This window comes from Crocodylus porosus, unplaced genomic scaffold, assembly GCF_001723895.1.
Source record: "Crocodylus porosus isolate Cpor-Errol unplaced genomic scaffold, CroPor_comp1, whole genome shotgun sequence".
In the NCBI taxonomy this organism is placed as follows: Eukaryota; Metazoa; Chordata; order Crocodylia; family Crocodylidae; genus Crocodylus; species Crocodylus porosus.
Window position 1 is genome coordinate 17,114,482 of NW_017728917.1, and position 14,773 is coordinate 17,129,254.

Here is a 14,773-nt window from a genome sequence, read left to right on the forward strand (position 1 = left end):
GCTTCCTTTTCCGCTCCGCGCGGGGCCGCCGCCGCTCCAGATGTGCGCCGCGCGCCTCCCTCATTTGCATGCGCTCCAGATGCGGGCCGCGCCGCCCCAGGGCGCCGGGGGGCGCTAGGGCCCCACGAGGAAGGACAAAGGAGCTGGGTGAGTGCCCGCATTGGGCGTGGGCAATGCTTGGCTTGGGGCCAGCTGCTGTTCTTCCTCCACAGCTGTATGCTCCTCCCCCAGCTGTGCCCTTGCGCCCCAGATGTGTGCCAGGTGCTTGTATCCGAGTGCCTCCCCGCTGCACTGGGTCAGTCGTGGTAGGGCTGGGGGCTTTGATGAGCCTGCCAGCACGGGCGGTGGGCCGTGCTGCCGGACGGAGACAGGGCTCCGGGGCTGCATTGGTGTCACTGCTGGCCATTCGCACTGCCTCGAGATTTACCCCGAATGGAGCATCACGGGCAGGCACGGGTGGTGGGCTGGAATCATAGGGTTCCTGGCTTTGTGTGTATTAGGAAAGGTGCCCAAGAGAGGGACCACCTAAATTGGACATACTAGATAGATAGATGATCGATCAATCGATCTAGATATATATCTATATCTACAGAATATAGCTATATTTTAATATATATAATATCTGAGACTCTAATATCTGATTGTCGGCTGATGCTTGCCCACTGGTACTGCCCTGTTGAGTGCAGCCTGCCAGACCCCTCAGCCAGTCCCATGCCGGGTGCCTCTGGGTCCCCTCCTCAAAGCCACTGGGAATAAGGTGACTGTTGGCAGCATGGAGCTGGGAGAGATGACAGAAGTCCAACCCCATGTCAGGTGGGGTCATGGAGAGGGAAATCAGTGGCCTGAAACAGGAGGCTGAATGAAAGCTGACCAACACACATTCAGGTCCTCTGTGTCTCCCCTGAGAGGAGCAGGTGGCATTTTGCCTTTAAGCTAATGGTGCAGAGGGAAACCCTTGGGACTTTTTCAGATCCAGAGGTTGCTGCCTCTCATGACACCTCACATTGTTGTGTTCTGCAGAAAGTCCCTGGACTTGGAAGAGTCAGGATGAAAGGGGAGGAAGCTCGGCAGAGGAGAAAGGAGGGCAGGACTAAAAATGGAGAGCGGTCCAGGCACAAAGCAAAGAACAAGGGTAAACACAGAGACAGCCGACTTGGCAGCCAGGAGGCAGAGGATGTCCCTTTGGTCTCGCAGCAAAAACAGCCAGCCGAAGAGAAAGTGGCTATGGGAAGACTACACGAAGAATCAGCTGTTGCCGTTTGTCTGCAGGTGCTCCTGCCCTACCTGTTAGCAGGCCTCGGCATGGTCTTGGCCGGGATGGTTTTGGATTACGTTCAGGTAAGGGAGACAGTCTCTTTCTCAATGGGCATTGTGAATTATTCCAGGATTCAGAGCATAGGCCTTTCCAAGGGAAGGAGGATTACCAGAGATTGGATAGATGTGGGAGAGTCTTCCCCATTTTTGGATATCACCTTCTCAGTTCTAGACCATTATCAGCCCGCTGCTGCTAGAACAGTGTCACAAGGCCGGGCCTCTCTAATGTCTTGCCCTTCACCTCCTTTGAAGACTCAAGGTCTGGACAAAAGGGGGTGAGGATTTGCTATATATCAGAAGCTTTAGGGTAACAGTCTGTTGACATGCTCTTACCCTGTGGTAAGCACAGGCTAAATCAGGATAGCTTATGCCTCCTCAGTGAAGCAAGGCTAAGCTGCCCTGGCTCAACTTTACTTCCCTCAGGGTCAGAGCAGGCACTCAGTTACATGCAGAGCAGGTGACGTATAGTAAGTCCCTGCCCGTTTGCGGCTCATTGTAACATGTTCTGTCTCAGGGGTTGCATCTACACAAGCAGGAGAGTGTGCAGTTGTTACTGCGCGGTCATTTACTACTTGTGTAACTAAGTACTTGTGTACTTGCATAACCAAGTACTAAGTGACTGCACAGTAACTGGCATTACTGCGCAGCAGTGTCCCTGCATGGGTTTTTTCTGATGCTACTGTGCAGTAGCATCTCGTGTAAATGAGGCCAGGGTGTCACAAGCATCACAGAGGTATTTCCAAGTCCTTTGGGCAAAATAAGGAGCTGGAATTGCCCAGCACTCTTGTTAGTGCTGTGTCTACCTTGATAAACATCGTGTTCATCTTCATATTCCTTTTTAGGGACTTCTGATGGTGGCAGTATGGGTCTCTGTCCCACAAGGGAAATACATTTTCTGTGATGGTCTTAATCAAAGCTTGCCTTTGCAGCACAAAATTGCTTAGCAGCTAAGAACTGTCTTTAGTCAACATATGCTTACTGTTTATTTCCATAGGACTCTCAAATGTATTATTGCTAAGAAGTGACTCTCTTTCAGTTATGCATTGCTTTTTCCCTCCCTTGTGTATTTGATTAACAAGCTATGAGGTCATGCTGCCCCTTCATTATCTGATATGATGACACTGAAAGCCCTGTGTCTGCACTGACAGTTTTTGCTGGACTGAAACTTTTCCCCTTCATCGTTAGCCCTTAATTGACCTCCTTAAGCTGTAAGAGCAGTAAAGCCTGTAAATGCAGGGGCCATGACCAATTAAGGTGGTCACAGTGTCCTCAGCTCACCTTAATGTGCTCTAAACTGCAGCTCACGCTATCCACTCTTACACGAACAGGAACAAGGGCACTGTGCTATAATATCAAAGATCAAACTTTTTTTTTGTCACCTTTAGCACCAATCTAACAGACGGAAGGCTTGGTTTCATTTTTAATTTCTGTCCATTAATAGCTAACGCTGGATATAAATGGCATGTTTATCTTGCCATCTGGAAGTGCACAATGGCTTTACAGAGCAGACAGGTAGGTCTGGGCAAAGTATGTTTAAAAATGCAGCCCTCTGCTGAGTTGTTGAGCAGTCCACAGCACCACGGCCCCAGTGGTTGAGGCAGGAGTGCAGCAAACCCTGTACCTAGCTGATGTTACAAATGACTAGTTTATGTGTAAATAGCAGTCCATCATATCCATCCTCTTTGTGCCTAGTCCCTCAGTAGTTAGGGATGAAATCTGCCCCTTCATGGAAAGACAAGCACATCAGCTGCTGGTGCAGTGAAACCTTGTGAGTGAACGTGCCCTGCTTGGGTGTACTGTTTCTCTGCTGTTTGGAGTCTTCCTCCCTTTTGTGTCACATGCCAGCCAGGTCTCTTTCTGCTTCTGCTGAGTGAAAAAGGAAGTTCACAGCTTCCTCAGTGCCCCAGCATGGCTTTCTTCCCTATGTACTTGTGGCCCACGCGGCCCAAGGTGGCACTGAACCAGAAATAGTCTTAAACATGGACAATGGCTTAAAGAGGCAGCCACAATATGAAGAAAACTTAGTGCCATTATCACAGTGCATTGTGAGGGCAGCCTGGCAGCATAGCCGTGCCTGTTCTGCAGCAAAGAGAAGTCATGTGTAAACAAAAAAGGTTTGAAAGCTTGTCCTTTGGCATTTTCTGTCCGTCTTTGTGTTCCTGTTAGTGCTGCCAGTCACCTTATTCCTTAGACATTTCTTTGTATCACGGTAGTGGATAGAGGACCCAGTCAGGGCTCCGTTGTACTAGACAATGTCCACACATGCAGCGGAAAGACAGTAGAGTCTGAACAATTTGGGCATCACCCGGTTGAACCTCTTGTGTTTGGTGAAGTAAGGTGCTGGATCTGTGATGTTGTCAGAGGTACCTTAAGTGTATAATAAAAAACTAGCGTGCATGCACGTCATCTGATTTCATTACCTTCTTTGCATGTTGATTTGCCAGTTGGAGGGATTTTATGGTGCTTGCTTAGTAATAGAGAGAGATGAGAGCGTGATAAACTCATTCACCCCAGCCTGCCAGGGCTTTAGGAAAGGCTGTACTAGCTGCTTTTTCTTTTTATGGCAGTTGGGTCTTTCAAACAGTCTGACACTTTCCTCCTACCAAGGCTTTCATCTGGGAACAAGCAACCAGTCTGTAATATGTATTGATACTTTATGACTCTGTTGACAGATTATCGAACCCCTAAAATCCTGAAATGGCTGACAAGGCAACTCAGAGCCCCTGGGGCTTTTGCTGAGAGCTTCTCCCTCTTACCTTGAAGCTGTAGGTGAGAAGAAGCCGATTGCAGCATGGGGCAGTGGGTAGTAAGAGCTTCTCTGGTTGGACTCCGCATCCCACTCATCCTTATGCCTCCTTGCTATGACTCTCCAGGACCAGTAATTGCCAGGTATATTGGTGAGGAGTCTTTTTTAATCTTGGCTTTGAACGCTAGAGTCTGGACAGACTTCTCACACGAGCCACTGAACAGCTGTAGGTGTCTGTTGCTACTGACTGGCTTTGAACCAGCAGCTGCCTAGTGAAAGTACCTTATATTCCAGTCCCTTGTGTCATCTGGACCCTCCTTCATTGGAAATAACCTTTAGACCCTAAGATTCTAGTGTGCTGTCCAAACTATTACGCAAGAGCCCCAACAGATACCGGCCTTCCTCCCCTCTGATTTTACATACATTTTCATTTGGGTTTGTAGTCCAGGTGGACAAGCTTGTGCCAGCGCATCTAGCCACTTCACGTTTAAACAGGAGATGAAACCACCTCTGGCGTGGAACAGAATGGCCATTCTGCCCTGTGCAGGGGTGCTGCTTTACCATGGAGGACAGGAAGGGGAAGCATGCAGTAACCACTGGAAATATTCCCTTTTGTTCTCCTGTGGCCTAGTGAGTTTAGAGAACTACCTTAACTAAGCTCCTGCAGTAACTCTTATCTTGGCCTTTGCAAAGTAGCTGAAAGTTGAAGTGATGACAGCAGATAAGAGCGTTCACATGTGAAGCTCATTGGCTGGTCCTATGGAATTTTTTTTTTTTGAAAGTCAGAGATAGAGCCAGCAAAAACTGATCATTATGCCCTGAGCTTATACACACAGATGAGACTGGAGAAGAGAAGGGGCTGGGAGCAACAAACTTTCATACCAGGTATAGCTTTGCTGCCTTTCCAGATGGGACCTGAAGCATGCTGGTGGCCGTAACAAGTGTGGACATGTTCTTGGTGACCTTTCCTTATCTTGAAGGAGATTGAAGTCAAACCTGCGTGTTAACTCCCCATTGCCCGGGCCTTGGTCTGGTGAGAGAAGATCAACACAGCACATGGTGGGACTGAAAGAACTAGGGCTAGTTCAGCATGGGCTTATATATTAAACCATCCTGCCAAAGGCATGCTGCCTCCGGACAAGGAATATAAGCCGAGGAGAAAGGACACAAGCCTCGTGGAGTATGCTGAGGCATTTCTGCATGACCTGTTGCTCATCTAATGCCATAGCATGAACAGGTCTTTCTGGTTCTTGCTGAAGTGGTGGTAGTGGAAGGAGGTGTGGACTTACGACTGTTTATCCCCAAACATCTCTGCGATCTTTCTTTTCCCACTTTTGAACTTCTCTTGAGATAACACAGAGAAATATCTTCCTTGAAGGCTGCAGCAGCCTGAGCTCAATCAAGTTGAACTGATTATAGAAGATAACCTTGTCCCAGTGCTTTGGAAAGCTCTTCTGCAGGGTGAAGGAGGTGAAGCTAAAGGAGCTTAGCAGCATTGGTGTGGGTCAGAGGAACTGTGTCTTTGAACTCCGGAGAAAGCTGCTGTGAGCTGCCTGGGTGATTCCTTGCTTTTCCTGCCGATCAGCCTGTTGAGAATGGGTTAACACCATTTGACCATGGTGGTCACCCAACTGCAGTTGGAGCTGTGCTTCCATGGGAAGAAACTGAGAGGTTTTACCTGTCAGCTGACCAGGTCAGCCAATGGATTTCTTCCAGAGACATCCTTCTCCATCGCCTCACAGATTTTCATACCATTCCTTTTGGCTGGTTTGGGCATGGTGGCTGCCGGCCTGTTGATGGACGTTGTTCAAGTATGTATGTGTGACCAAGCAGCTTTGTAGCAGGGGTAGAGAGCTGGTTTGCTTGGGTGACCTTGAAAACCCATTTGCTGACCTTGAAAACCCATTTGCTGACCTTGTGTGGTGGGCCATGCAGTCCAATAAGCATTATAGTCCTTGAGGCTTGAAGAGTATCTGCTTTGTGGCAGTACATAGGAAGGGCTGTCCTAAACACAGTATGTAGCTTCATATTCAGGAATGGGCTGCTGGACAGGTTGTATCCTAGGTACATACTGCATCCAGGCAGAATATGGGGAGCAGCGTGGGTGAAACTGTACCAATCCCTAGCACTGGAATCAAGCGGATGCTACAGTGCATTCATTTCTTGCAAGACAGTTGTCATCAATATGCAGTTCCAAGCTATGGTGGTGGCAAATTGTTCTTCACATTTTGAAGCAAGTTAGTTCTCTGAGAACAACCTCTTGTATCCATTGCAGTTCTCAAAGTGAGGAGGAATGTGGATTATCTTGACAATACCGGCAGAGCAGTAACTTAAAAAGACTAGAATGCACCAGACTCTGGATTCCAGGGCAGGTTTGACCTCGTGGCATGGATGTAAATTTAGAGTCCCCCATATTGACCTCACTGGAGTCAGGCTGGACTTGCACCATAGTATCTGAGATCAAAATCCAGCGAGCAGCACAAATAGAAACTCACAATTTGATCTTGTTTGGGTGTCTAATGTGGGTAGATCTGTAGATCAGATTGCTGGTATGGCTTCGCAAGCATAGTTGTAGCGCTTGAAGCAAGTGGGAGCATGTTGGTTTTTCTGGCATTTGCACCCCAGCAGGACTCACTCAAGGGCACCTAAGTGTTTGGGAAAGCAGCATTTTGCTTTTTCACACGAACAAGAGAAAGCAAAGAGTGCAAAGAACAAACTGGATCAAAGGGAATGTGAGGAGTGGCAAAGAAAGGGGGTTAACTTGAGAATATGCTCTCCAGTTAGTGTGTACTGTATAGGATACACCGTGCACTCCTTATCTGCCTTCACCAACATGTGCTCTGGGCCTCAGCACAAACCTGCCTTGTAGCATTACAAGAGTTCCCTGGCTTTTCCATCCCCCACCCTCCCCACCATGCAGCCTTAGAGGTCAGAGCAGGAAAGAGGCACTGCACTAATCCTCCCCCAGCCTGGTAATATAGACTTGTGTCCATTGCACTTGTCAGAAAGCAGGCCCTGCTCTAGCATGCTGCTGTAGCTTTGTATTGGTTTGGATAGAAAACATATATTGTGTGTTGGATGCATGCATATTGCATGGGTTGTATAAATACTTGAGTCCAGGCTATTCTTGTACTTTCTCTGTTACACTCTTGGGAATTTCAGCAAAACAATAGGATAAGATTTTTATAACGCTGTTTCCAGTTCTTAGGAAGAGGAGAAATTGGGCAATGAAACTGACTGCTTAGAGGCAAAGTGAAGGCACCGCTAATCAGTATGAAAGCTTTGAGGAGGTATTACTTGGTCAGACTCCGGCATTACCAGTGCCAGACAGTCAGCCATCATAAGTCAGATCCCAAAACATCATCAGACACAAGACAGGCCATGACATCATGAGGCAATGACATCACTACACTGAGCCTTACTGAATTCAGAGGCATTTTCTAGCCCTTGTCACCTGTGCATCCTGCTCCATTGCAGAAGACAATCTGATACTTTTGCAGAAGATGCTCTGACACTTAGGAGTCTTGTAATGGATTTTCAATTGCTATAACAAAGTGTCCTCTAAAATCCCCTCCTATTTCTTTGTTAGGGAGATGTGAACAAGATCCAACAAGCAGTGCCTTCATAGTTGAAATGAGAGTACATGAGTACATGCACTGCCCTTACGTTGTGAGTCTGCATTGTAAAGACTGACCCTGTAATTTTGGGGGCCTGAGTGATGAAAGCTGGGTGGGAAAGGTGTTTCCTGGCCTGCAGAACTCTTCAGGATTGAAAAAGGTTTCACATTATGCATTGGATGAAGCTGAGATCAGGTTTGTAGTGGATGGATCTCCCTTGGCTATCCTTCACCCTAGAAAAGCAAACAGCCTGACTCAGACTAGGGGCTTGAATCTAGCTTTCCTACGTTCCAGGCAAGTGCCCAGGTGAGTACCAACCTAGGTATGCCTAAAACCCATATGTTTCAGTTTTGACACTGGGATTTTTCAGTGAAAACTCACTTTGCTGAAGGATTCTTAAGCAGATCTGCTAGAGGAGGTGCCTCTTCCTCTTGTCCAGTTGCTGAATGACTGGGAAAAATGCTAGTCTGAATCCCCCCCACCCTTGACTTCTCACCAGATCGTCAGGCATTTTAAGCCTCTGAATTTGCACACAGTCCAGACATTGCCTTTTCTTGGGGCCTGTATGCACACTGGGGATGTTCAGGCCCTAAATCTAGGCCCCCTGCAGTGAGCTGGAACCCATAACTTGATACCTCTTGCAGATTCCCCTCCCATAACTTAGCACACTCTTTTCCAGACTCCCATTGGATGTTTAGAGCGTAACCCTTCAGGAGCCTTCTGTAGGCACAAGCAAGCAGACACAGATAGGCTTTCCATAGCGTTCCTGAAGACAACATTGCTTCTAATATAAAAGATAAAGCACAAGACAATTAGGAAACAGCAAACTTCCTAGAAACCTGCCCTTTCATTTAGCTTATCATTTCCTTTGGACCTGTAATAGGCTTGAAGTATTGCCTTCGGAGTCTGACTGTCTTCAGGCCAGCAGGCTATTCATAATGGGCATGTTGACATGAGACACTTTACTGCGCAGTAAAATGTCACCATCTACACGTGCACGGCAATTAGGGTACAGTAGACTAATTTACTGTGCTATTGGATAGTCCCATTAGATACAAGTGGTATCCAGCAGCACAGTAAATTACTGCACTTAAATGCACGTGTAGACAGTAACTCAATTTGAGCTGGAGTATATTCAGTCACATTATTTGCATATGTGGATGTGCCCAATGTTTATTCCTTAACCTGAATTATTCCCACAGTAATACCAAGGACCCCCTTCCTGTAAAAGCCTATCCATTCTTCCCGTCACCTGCTCAGCACTTTCTATACATCTCTTATAGTCTTTCCCCTGTGAGTCCTATTTAAAGTGCTCCATTATCACCCCTATCTCTTTCTCTTGCTCCTAGTAATTTTCCACTCTCTATATTTCCTACCGGTACCTCCTGAGAAATGGGAAGATACTGGCTTTTCTACTCCCAGCCACATTCCTAGCATACAATTGTTGGTCGAAACACAGTTGTTAAAGTTAAGTGTTCTCTCTCCCTACCCATATGGGTCAAAGTTGGAGGCTTGTCAGCAAAGTGCATAGATCAGGGGTCAGTAGTGTTTTTGGGCAGAGTGCCAAAAGCACCCACAACCTTGACTGGTAAGATGCTGGTGTGCCAGGGGCAGACAGTGGGGGAGCAACGAGGGGCCCAATCCTTGTTATGGCAGGGCCCTTCCCTGCCGTCTGCCCCAAGGCATGCGTGCCGAGCAAAACGTGGGTGCCACACTCTGGCACGCATGCTGGGGGTTGCCTACCCCTGGCGTAGATATTGGCAGAAGCATTCATGATAGTAATTTGCACAAAAATAATTACTTAATAATAGCAGCATGAATTCTTGAGTTGAACAGACTCCCCAGATCCTCATGTGATGCAAGTCATCTCCTACTCCACTTAGATAAATGGAGTCAGCCAATGGGTTATATATATATATCCACATGGGGCTCTCAAAAGCCAGTAGCCCCCAGCAGTGAGGAGCTTAATATTATTTCTGCTGGAGGCCAGGAAGTTTTAACCCTGTTGAAGTCAACAGGAGTTTTGTCACTGATTTCAAAGGAGTCAAGGCTGTCCATGAGTTATTTTAGCAACTGTGAGCCAAACGGGGTGGGGAGGAGTGGGAGGCGGGAGAGGAGAAAGATGGGAAGGTATGTGCCTCTGCCCCTGGAGGCTTCTAGTTTGGGATACTATTAATAACAACTTTTCTTCCACCTGTGAGTGTAGTCATCCAGAGAAGCTATGCAGTTTCCTGTAATCATCAGCTGAGTGGTGGTGATAACAGTTTGGGGAGAGAAAGCTTTCACATGCATTCCAGGGCCCTTTTAAAACTAGCAGAAACAGAGGCGTTTAGAGGAGCAGCTTCCAAATCAGGGCTTATTCCAGTTCCAGGTGGATGTGGTAGAAGCAACTGCATCTTTAGCTGCATCCTATGTGCTCTGCCAGTTACATGCTAAATAGCAGCAATGGGTTAGAGCAAGGCTGCCCAACTTCTAAGTCCCTAAGGGTCATACCATGGGGCTTGCACCAGGTGAGGTACAGGCCACCAAGCTGCACGCCTCATGGCTGCTCTGTCCACCTCCTGCTTCACTGGGTACCCATGTGGGCTGCACTGGGCACCTGCCCCACTGTTGAACTGTGTATCCCTTTCACTTTGCCATGTGAGTTTGATTTTTCCCCCTCCCTATGCAGCCTGCTGCACTGCCCCACTCCCTGGGCTCCCTGTGGGCTGCCATTTGGACAGCCGTAGGCAAGAGAGATTCAAATATGGAGGAAATGAAGAAATGAGATGGCTCTTGGGTCAAACATGAGACCAGGTGGGAAATCAGTAGGTCTCATTACTGCACTGTAAATGTCCTTGCATTTTTTTCCTTTGCCTATTTTAAGGCTGAATTTGGCACAGCGAGCAGCTTTGAATTTTAGGTTATCATAAAGATGGAGGGCTGTATGCAGATTAATCTGTTAATTTTGAATGCCATTATTACATATCTAAATTAGAGGGACGAGTCTTCAGCTTGAGAGGTGGGGGTGGGAATAAAGCTATAAATCACCTTTCTGCATTGGGATTGAACAGAGAAGAGTTCAGACCTGGGACAATTTAAGAGCAGCCTCAAGGCTGCTCTAAGTTGCATTGACTGGTAGCAGCTCCTCAGGGTCTGTTGTATCCTCTGAAGAGCACTAGAGTGCTTCAGCATCCTGGCCACGCCGCTTTTACCTGTTTGTGCCTGAGGCATTGGGGCGTTGAGCGTATCTCGATGCCAATTCTGACACGGTAGGAATTTCCAGTCCGCTGGTCGTGTTGACCTCCAAGCTGCCTGACGGTGTCAGAGAGGCACAGACCTTGCAGGGCCTTGTGGCTCTGCCCATTATGTTACGGTAACATTTAATCCAGGGGGATTGTATTTCAAGTGACTGCATGCGGAATAAAGCTTCTTTTTCATCCCCAGTGGGACACTGTCCAGGGTAAAGGCACATACCTAAATTACCTCTACCCTTGATTGCCCAAAGCTCAAGAGATGAGTGGAGGTGGAAGAGCTGGGTGTTGCTTGCTTTTCTCCATTTATTCTGGACTTCTGCTGCTGACCAACAGTCCTTCCTTCTTCCGTTTTTGTTGTGACAAGGTACTTAGCAGAATTGGCAGATTCGTTGGAGCACTTCTGCTGTGGCCTCAAATTTGTGACCCTGGGGCTGTCAACTGTGCACCTTAGTGCCTGAACTACCCCAGCCCTCACTGATTGACAGTGAAACAAGGGAATCAGTTTTCCTTTCTGATCCCCTGGGTTTTGGGCTCTGAGTTTGTTGCTCACAGTGGCTTTGCAGTGTTGAAGGGGGTGTTCCCTTTTCTCCAAAATTGGTTTTCCCTTCAGTCTGAAGAGGAGGATCATGAAGACGTTGCTATTCCAAGTCTAGCTCTGTTGTCTTTATGCAGGTGCCCCTCGCATCTCTGTGCACACAGCATTGCCTAGCACATGGCTGCTTGGACTGGACCTCAACACCATTGTAAAGGGGGCCTGGCCTGCATATGGTTCTGTTATGCTTCCATAACATCACAAAACTGAGCTGGAGGATTGTCTCTGAGGTACTGCAGATTGTCTCTGTATAATCATGTCAGCTTTGCTCCTTTTGCCAGGCAATTTGGATTGTAAGGTCTTTGGAGCAGGCACCTTCTCTTTGTCCTGCATTTGTACAGCACCCAGCACAGTGTGGTCCTACTCCATGACTGGGGTTCTGGGTGTTAGGTACAGTAAAATAAGCCTTTTGACCCCTGACAAGTTACCAATGAGATTTTCTAGTGAAAAATAACAATTTACCTGATCATAAAACCCATCAGATTCATACAGGACCATTAAAAATGCAAGGTCACGCTTATCTAACATGTTCTGCATGGGAGATGTAAAGACATGGGAGTTGTATCACTTGTTTAGCTTCTTTTTATCCATAAAATGTGCAAGGTTGTGTGTACATGTGATTTTTCTTTTAAGGCTCATTTTTCGCAAGGTTTTCAGGTTTATCTTTTTCCTAGTTTTTTCTGTAAGATAGAACAGGCATCCTTAATTAAGGAGATGGGACACTAGCATCTTTAACTGAGTGTTTTTTGGGTGGTAAAGTGTTTCTGAAAGACTTTGTATGCCTGAAGAAGGGTGATTGCGCCTGAAAGCTTGCTAACAACTTTTTTACAGCTACTCTGCTGGTCTAATAAAAGGTATCACATCTACGCAAAGAACCTTGTCTGAAAGACCTCTGCTTTTCTTTGATCTCTGTCAGCCTGACTTGTGCTCCTCTCCTTTCTCTTTTTATTTATTTTTTACTGTCAATAGCTCTTAACATCCTTTAACACATCTTTTCCAGGTCATCACTGCAGGATGATAAGTCCTCCTGTGGCAGCAGAATCCATACTTTGCCCATCAGCCATGTCACTGATAAGGGGTGTTCCACAATTTTTTTTAATTATGTTTGTTTGGTGCTCTGTGGGCTAATTTTTCAGATGGTGAGGGACACCTGCAACTCCTCATGGCATCAGCAGGGTTAGCAGCTGTTCAGCCTTTTGGAGATGTCAGACTACTTACCTCTGCAAAACACTGTCAGGGTTAATTGCATCTGCTTCATTCAGCTTTGATGTGTTTCTGAGTGGCTGTGTGTGGCAAGAGTGTCCTCTGAGTACAAGTGACATGAGGAGGGACTTTGACAGCTGGACTCACAGTTTATCAGATCATCAGATTGCCCCCGGCCCCCCATCAGTGACAAGAGTTTCTGGCTGCAGTGCTTGGAGCAAGGTAAAAACGACTTGGCAGACCTCAGAGCCTTATGATAAGCTGGTCTGCGCTGCCATTTGATCTTGATGTCCTCTTCAGCTACAGTGTGATTTGGTTAACCTCCTACCACAGTTCAGCACAGGGAAATAAATGATCTGCCAGAGTACTGAGTGATATATTGCAGTAAGGTGCACAATGCATCTGCGTGACTCAGAGAAGTTGCTTGAGATTTCACATCAAATGTAGTGTTCGGATTGAAATGACAGCTAGATGCAAGTCTTCCCCCGGGTAATGATGGGAATATAGGGAACGTCCTGCTGGATCCAACTCATGAGTCACCCTGTTTCCAACTGTGTTCAGCACCAGACTCAGAGGGGGTGCAGGAAAACTTCACAGCAAGAAAAGGTGAGATAATCTCTGCATGATGATAGTTTCAGTTACAGTCACCAATATAATGGTGTCTTTCTGCCCAAGAGAGCATAAAGCTTTTACCCACCACCAAAAGGCAGCTGGCTCTGGGGTGGACCATGCCAGTCCTTTCGCAGCGCATTTCTTCCCTGAAGAATAGGAAGTGAAGGGGGAATCATAAACACTTGAAACACAAGATACAGAGAGAATGCCATTAAAGGAGACTGATATTCTTCCTGTTTTCTTCCTTCCAGCATTGGGATGTGTTTCGGACAATTACAGAAGTTTTCATCCTGGTTCCTGCCTTGGTTGGCCTGAAGGGTAACCTTGAAATGACGCTGGCATCCAGACTGTCTACTGCTGTGAGTGTAATATTTGGCAGAGAGGATGGGAAAGAGGGTTTCTTTGGTCTGCTGGAGTCTTAAGTTTGATAATGGCATGTATGCTTGTGTATACGGGTATGTATGTATGACTCCTCTGCTAAACAGAAATAAGTTATTTCTGGGGATGCGTGTGTGTCAATAAGGTTCATACCCTGTTTTCCTATGGCCCATGGGCTGGATTCAGCCCACCAACTGATTGGATCTGGCCTATGGACAGGCACCCACCAATTGATTGGATCCAGCCCACAGCTGCCCCTGCAGCACCCCACGTAGGGCTGGCACTGTGCTCCCTCCCACATCTGCTGGCCCCAGCCGTAGTCCCAACCCCGACCACCACACACAGCCTTCCGGTGTGGGAATGTACAGATGTAGCTACCCAGGTACTGCTTGGCTCCATGCACCTCCAGTAGCTCCTTCTCCTCCTCCTGCACTGTTCCAGGCTGGGGGAATCTGTAGCCAGAGGGCTTCTGCCCCAGCATGCAGGGCTGCAGCTCCAGCTTTCAGCCACATTCCCTCCTCTGGGCCGTCTGCAGGTGGCTGCTTATTGCGCTGGGCAGGCGGCATGGGTGGGAGGCAGATGGGAGGTGGAGCTGAAGCCTGGTGCACTGGGGTAGGAGCTGTCCAGCTGCAGCCCGCCCCCCCCCCGCCCGCCTGGAGTGGTGCAGTAGGAGCAGGAGGAGGAGAAGGAGCCACTGGAGGCAGGGGAAGCCATGCAGTACCTGGGCAGCTGCAGCCACATCAGGAGCAGCCATGCTGGGATGCTGTGCACGCTGACTGGGGCTGGAGCTGGGGCCAGGACCAGCGGATGCAGGTGGGAGCATGGCACAGGCTGCCCTGGGCAGGAGCAGCCAGAGCACCACGCCATGTGGAGCACTGCAGAGGGAACCACAGGCTGGATGGGAAGGGGGAGGGCAGACCACACCTGCATTGCACCACCAAGGTGAGCTCTGCTGCATGCACCTCCTGCTCCCCCTTACCCTCTACTCCAGCTGCCAGGTCTTAGCATGTGAGCAGTCCCTGTCCCCCCCACACCTCCTACATGCCCCCCCAACCTGACATTCCCCCTTTCCCCC

The 14,773-nt window shown here is 48.0% G+C and overlaps 1 protein-coding gene across 3 annotated transcripts in view; it reads left to right on the forward strand.

Moving 5' to 3' along the window:
• Positions 1-7: 7 nt before the first annotated feature.
• SLC41A3 (solute carrier family 41 member 3) overlaps positions 8-14,773 on the forward strand; it is a 32,545-nt gene continuing 17,779 nt past the window's right edge. The window contains exons 1-3 of one of the 3 annotated variants that reach the window (XM_019536818.1): positions 8-147; positions 1,021-1,338; positions 13,572-13,679. In XM_019536818.1, coding sequence (XP_019392363.1) covers positions 1,048-1,338; positions 13,572-13,679 — 399 coding nt within the window. In that variant the 5' untranslated portion in view covers positions 8-147; positions 1,021-1,047. Of the gene's footprint in view, positions 148-235; positions 296-1,020; positions 1,339-4,968; positions 5,872-13,571; positions 13,680-14,773 lie in introns of those variants that run through there. The other 2 variants (XM_019536817.1, XM_019536819.1) reach the window with 2 other exon arrangements.